We start from the raw sequence: 6,252 nt of genomic DNA on the forward strand, positions 1-6,252 counted from the left end.
AGACAAACAGATGTACAGCAACTATATTCAGCATGTAGATATAAATGGTACCAGGAGTGGTCACGTGTTGCGTTCCACAGCAATCTGTTTTAGGACCCTTCTCTTTCCTAGTTTATGTAGCCTAAATTATATGAAATCTTAAAATGTGACTAAACGTAACATGAATAAAACTTCAATACATTACCTAGTCCCACTGAAGTCACAATGAAGACAACAACTCCCAAGATCCCACGCTACTTCCAGATGTCATTAAACTACGCCTTTTGTTATTGTCGCTGACACTACATGTACGTTTAAGTACATTTTCTTCCCATGCTTCACAGGCACAATGGGTCACTGGCCAATGGGGACAAGGGTCGCAGGAGAAGTCGCTTGGCCCTCTATAAGAGACCTAAAGCCAACGGTGTCAAACCTGATGTTATCCACAATGTTTCAACCCCACTGGTGTCAAAGGTGAGAAATCACAGCTCATCTGTAATGGAAGCTTCTGTAAAACCAACACATTAATTTGAAATCTCTGCAGGAATGAAAAAAATTAAAGTAAATTAAACAGCAATACTTGCAACCATCTGTTGCTGTCTGTTAGGATGCGAACACCCTAAGATTGTGAAAGTCATGTGTTAACATTGTCATTGTGAGTATGTTAGCTTGCTAATTTGGCATTTAACTCAATGCACTGCTGTGCCTAACCACAATTTCACAGAGGTGCTAGCATGGTTAGACTCTTAGTCTTCTTCTTCTTAGGTGTGAGTCTTCTATTTTCTATATCATATTGTATGAATATGTTGTAAATATAATGTATTGTATACGTTGTCTGAATTATCACTTACGTATTGTAAAAAACTGTTACACAGTACCTTAGTATTGATCATCTTTCTCCATCATAACATATGATATAATGCTATCAATCATTTGAGAGAGCTGGGGTCTTTCCTCCAGAACAGGAAATGTCCTCTGGTTAGATTTTCCTGGAGGCCAGACCTTCAGCTCTCCTTGTCATGTGACCTGGATAATGTCTTTTTCCATTGGCAGGCACTCAGCAACAAAAGCCAGCACAGCATCTCCTACACACTGTCACGGAGCCACTCTGTCATTGTGGAGTACACCCATGACACCAACACAGACATGTTTCAGGTCAGTGTCTGCACACACACACACACACACACACACACACACACTTGTGTATGTGCCAACTCAACATTTTAGCTGGGTGACCTTCTGCAGAGACAGGATGCCAAGAGAGAGGCATGTTGACTGCAAAAAAAAAAATCATTAAAAGTATCATAAATGCGGGGGCGGATCTAAAGAAATATTCATGTGGGTATGAATGAAATAATATACATGACACATGATGAGGGGTGGGGATGAGTTAAGCACAGCCTGGGGAAAGAAGCTGTTTTGGTGGTCTGGCTGTGGATACTTCTGTATCTCTTGTCAGCAGGTCTGCCTCTCCCTCCTATGCAGCATGATTTTTGCTGGCTTCCATGGGCCCCACTAGTGGCTGGTTACCAGAAAGCTAGATGGCTTTGTCTGGGGTGGGTACTGTCTTTTAGTGTCCTTTTTTAGTATCCTCACTGATATCCCTGATGCTGGGGCGATGCAATGATCTTCTGAGGGGTTTTAACCACTTGCTACGCAGCCCTCCTGTCCTGGAGGTGTCTTTCACATTTTAATATTTAGTCAAACAATAATTGAACCTGTCAGCCCTGTCAAAGAACAAAATAATACACACACCTCTCAGTGAGTGCACGGGTAATCTGTGAGCAGATTTGTCTCTTGAGAATGCCGCGTCATGAGAGGGCAGTGAGGGCATCAGAGAGAAACAGGGGGAGGGAATGAAGAGGTAGCGCATACAGGAAAGAAAGTATCAGGCAGAAGGAGGGAAGACTTAAGACTGAGGAAATGTAATATACGAGAGAAGATGAGTCAGACCTGTCTGCTCTCGGCAGCTCACAGTCTTTTTCCAACCACCTTCTCTCATCATCAAGGAAATCCATACAAAGCCATGACTCCAGCAGACAGAATCAACAGGGCTCCGGTCCAATCTATCCACATGTCTGTCTCCCTCCGTCTGTCTGTCTGTTGAGTTAAAGGGTCAATTCACCCACATTAAGAAACACTTTCCTCACTTTCCTCTAGTGCTATCCAACCATGCAGATAGTTCTGGTGTATTTTTGTGTATGTTTGGATATATAAAAGACAGGTTTATGTTAGATGTCTCCCTTGGGGCAAAGATTTCCCCCAGATGGCCAAGACAATGAAGCAAATGGATTTAATATTGTGCTGCTTATAGTAGGCCTATTGGAAAATGACTTGTTGCGGTAGCCAATAGGGCTGAATGTTTGTTGCGTTCCCTCGCCAAGCAGTAGTAACAGACCCATTAGCTGACTCTGCCGGACTGGGAGCTTCCAGTGAACAGCACAGCCAGAGTGGGTCTGAATGCAGCATCCAATACTGACGGAGGCCAGTTTGACAACAGGGAATACAGCTCAGCTAATGTTAGCTACACAACCTAACCAGCTAATGGCATCTACCATTAGCGGCAGTTAGCAACTTTTTGCAACAAGTCCATCAGGGAACTCTGTAAATCGAAGCCAAACTGGGCTTGGAGGCTGTGTTTGGTCCTCGTCTGGCCGTGTTCACTGGGAAGCTGCTGAGCTGGGTTCAGTTGTATTCTAACGGCAGCTACATTAGCAGTTAGCAGAGTTCAGGTTTTATATAACTTATAAATATGATCCAGTTTCACCAAAATCACTGATAAAGTTGTGTTTTTGTACTGTAATCAGTGAGGTCTGGCCCTCTCAAATATTCCGCTCCAGTAGCTTGTTTGTATTATGGTGTACTGTATATTGTATGTACAGGAATCATTTATGTATTTTTCTACTTTTGTTTTGTGTTTTATGTTGTGCCCCTGACTGCAAGTCAAGTTTCCCATCTGGGATTATAAAATGACTGAACTGTGGAAACTACCCAAATTGTACAAAAAAGAGCCCAAATGAGCTCAAACAACCTAAAACTATTTGTACCCACTCAAAGAAAAAGTACTTTTAATCACCAGTGAGGGGAGCTGATTGGGTCAGTGACATTTCAAATTTAGCGCATTCAGTTCATCTTGAGGATGCAGTGTTCTAAAAGGTAGTTCCAAGGTTAAAATCTCTAGTTTAGGTGAACCCACATGATTATTGTTCATTGTTTTATGATATTAATCCTCTCCCTTGCTTTTCTTAGATTGGCCGGTCCACAGAGAGCATGATCGACTTTGTGGTGACGGACACGGCGGGAAGCGGAGGCAGTCAGGGTGGTGGCGCAGCAGGGGAGGGCGGCGGTGGCGGAGGCCAGTCGGCCCAGAGCACCATCTCCCGGTACGCCTGCCGCATCATGTGCGAACGCAGTGCTCCCTACACGGCCCGAATCTACGCCGCCGGCTTCGACTCCTCCAAGAACATCTTCCTAGGGGTGAGTTTTCTCCCTCGTGGGTGCCAGGCTTCTCCCAGCAAGCTCCACAGGGGGTGGTAACCGTGGCAACCATGGTGAGAGAGCGACAGCAGGGACATGGCCGTTCCACCTACGGGTGACATCATAGCTGTAAGGATGGGTGTCAGTGCATGTGACCTGGCCTGAGGAAGCATGGGAGAGGAAGGAGCAGTGTTCTCCACGTGTGCGTGTGTGTGTGTGTGTGTGTGCGCGCACGCATGCGTGTGGTAAGGACTTGCTGGTGGTGTTAGTCATGTGTGTTGTAAGTGTTTTGGTTGTAATGTTCTGCTTCTGGTTGTTAGTGTCTAAAGCTATTGGAGATATGTGTGTCTGGTTACATAATAAGTCAGTGAACATATTATATTAAATGCTACATACATTATATCAGTATGTCCTTATATTTACAGTACTATATGTGAAAAAACTAAATAGTTAATGATTTTGGTGTTTTGAACTTACATTCTTAGTTTGGGCCATAATTTCTATTAGCTATGATAATATTGAACTGATAGATACTGAAAAAGGAAAAGGAACCACAACTAGCCCTGCATTCAGAGAACGCAGTGTTCTAGAAGGATAATAGGGTACTATGAGCTCTTTGAGATAGTTGTTGAAATGTGCTATACACACAGATTAACTTTGCCTTGCCTAGAGAGCCAGATACTCCCTCAGGAGGTGATGGAGACCTAACTCAGAGTGAATATTGGACATAACAAAAGTGGACACAAGTCCAAATGAATCATAATGTTGCTCCATGACTGCTGGATGTGTGAATAGACAACAGTTTGCTAACAAATTCACCATATCAACTTGAAAAGTGATGATGTGTCAACACCCAAGTAGGAAAAAAAATATATCAGTATTTTACAATTTGACTTTTTCTGTCTTTCTGAGAGTGAGATGAGAAGATGGATGTTAATGTCATGTCTGTGTGTTAAGTCAGTCTCAGGAGAAGAAAGGAACAGATTAAAAAAAGACACAATGTGTTGAAACTGCAGTAGTTAACTTTTTATAAAAATTCTTTTTGCTTATTGCTGTAATTTTCACTGTGTTCTGACATTCCCATTCCCAGGGTCCCAAAGCATATGTAATTGATTCCCTGGGACTGAGACTCAACAATCAACTATCTTCATTGGCTCGGATTGGTTGTTTTTGTTCAGGCCTGGTGGATTCTTGTTAATGTCACTAGAATCGCTAGGAGGAGCCAGATGAACCTGATATTTTGTACTACTGTCAAAATATAAGTTAAGTTAATATGTTTCAGCAAATATGACAAAAAAATATTTTTATAAAAATGACCTACTGCAGCTTTAAGTATGAGCGTTAGTACGGGTCATGCAAGCAACTTTTTTTGACCCATACAGCTGTGTTTTTAGAGAGGATGGTCTGAATGTTATCATAACCAACATCAATGATCAGGCAGAGGTAAGAAAATAAAACCCAATTTGCAACAAACTGTAGCTTTCCTTTAAATTGACAGAAGTAAGACAGACATTTATGTGTGCAAAACTAACACGGATTGTTTGTAAAAAATTCGTATCCATTTGAAAACAGTGGTAGTGAAAGATGGTCAGAGCCACAGATGGACGGGGACAGGCACACAGAAAGTGAGCTTTCCCTGGAGATTGACTTCTCCTCTGTCACTTCTCCTCTGAGGAAAAGACAGTCCTAATCCACTGAGAAGGCTAGATACAGCCCCTCTACATCGCACCTACTGCTGGGGCTATTGAAAGTGATATCTGAGATTACCTTTCATTCTGGCAGGCCAGCCTCCCTTAACCAGCCCGCTGCAGAGTGTTGGTGCGTGCTGCAGATTTAAGCAGACAGTCGCTCTCTTTGAGCGGACAGCCTCCACTTCCCTGCTGCCATTTCCAGCCTGCTCTCCTGCCCAAACACAAGCAGACATCTAGAACTAAGGACACTCTCCCAGCTGATAGCCTCCGGCTGTTTGCTGGGCTTCTTTCTGGGGTGCATCTTTAGTACAATAAATGTTATAAAGTGGAGATAGGTATGTAAATGTTACACCGGAGCTGTTAATTGTTACTTAAGACAGTTTTGTCCACCCTTGATGGATATGCTTCAGTCTGATAATGTTTTTACCAAGACACAGTAATAAGGCATATACTCAATCTTTACTTTAGCATTTTTGTAGTGTTTTTATTGAAATATATATATTTTTTGTATGCTGAATTTTGCCTCCATCTTTGGAACTATACACATGACAAACAAGGTCTGTCCATTTACATTTAACAGGCACTTTTGTTCTTGGTATAAGTGAGTTTCTGATGAAGGTGTTGTCATGTCAAGATGGAAATACCATCATCAGTAATTTTGTAATGTGTTAAAATAACAGCACCATATATTGGAGCTGCATTGTGATAAAACATAGAATGCCAGATGCATTAATTACAGTGTTATGCTCATGTTGGGTCCCTCACAGCCAAATACATATATTTCTGTATGTGATATTGGCATTATTGCATTAATTAAATTTGTGAGGAGAATAGCTATGCTTACATAGAAGAGATAACATATAAGAGCTTGTTTATGAATGTTGATGAGTTTGATAGGAAATTTATCAACAGCATGAGGCCACATTGATAAAAATAAAACCACCTACTTCATCTAAATACAAAGTTTGTGATAATATTCCACATGCTATCTGGATCTTTTAGAATTATTTTGATCCAGTTAATATAGCTAATTAAGCACAGCGTTAGTTCAGGCAGGCCCCGAAGTCAGGCTCAGCTCTCATTTCCAGCTACATCCGCTGATCAC

At 41.9% G+C, this 6,252-nt stretch overlaps 1 protein-coding gene across 1 annotated transcript in view; it reads left to right on the top strand.

The window, feature by feature from the left end:
• peli3 (pellino E3 ubiquitin protein ligase family member 3) overlaps positions 1 to 6,252 on the top strand; it is a gene marked incomplete at its 5' end in the record, with an annotated part of 9,271 nt that overhangs the window by 1,794 nt on the left and 1,225 nt on the right. Inside the window, 3 exon segments of the mRNA XM_035675412.1 lie at positions 324 to 453; positions 1,033 to 1,134; positions 3,229 to 3,456. Coding sequence (XP_035531305.1) covers positions 324 to 453; positions 1,033 to 1,134; positions 3,229 to 3,456 — 460 coding nt within the window.

The sequence above is a fragment of the Morone saxatilis genome, unplaced genomic scaffold (assembly GCF_004916995.1).
Source record: "Morone saxatilis isolate NCDOM2014 unplaced genomic scaffold, NCSU_SB_2.0 Contig4, whole genome shotgun sequence".
Taxonomy (NCBI): Eukaryota; Metazoa; Chordata; class Actinopteri; family Moronidae; genus Morone; species Morone saxatilis.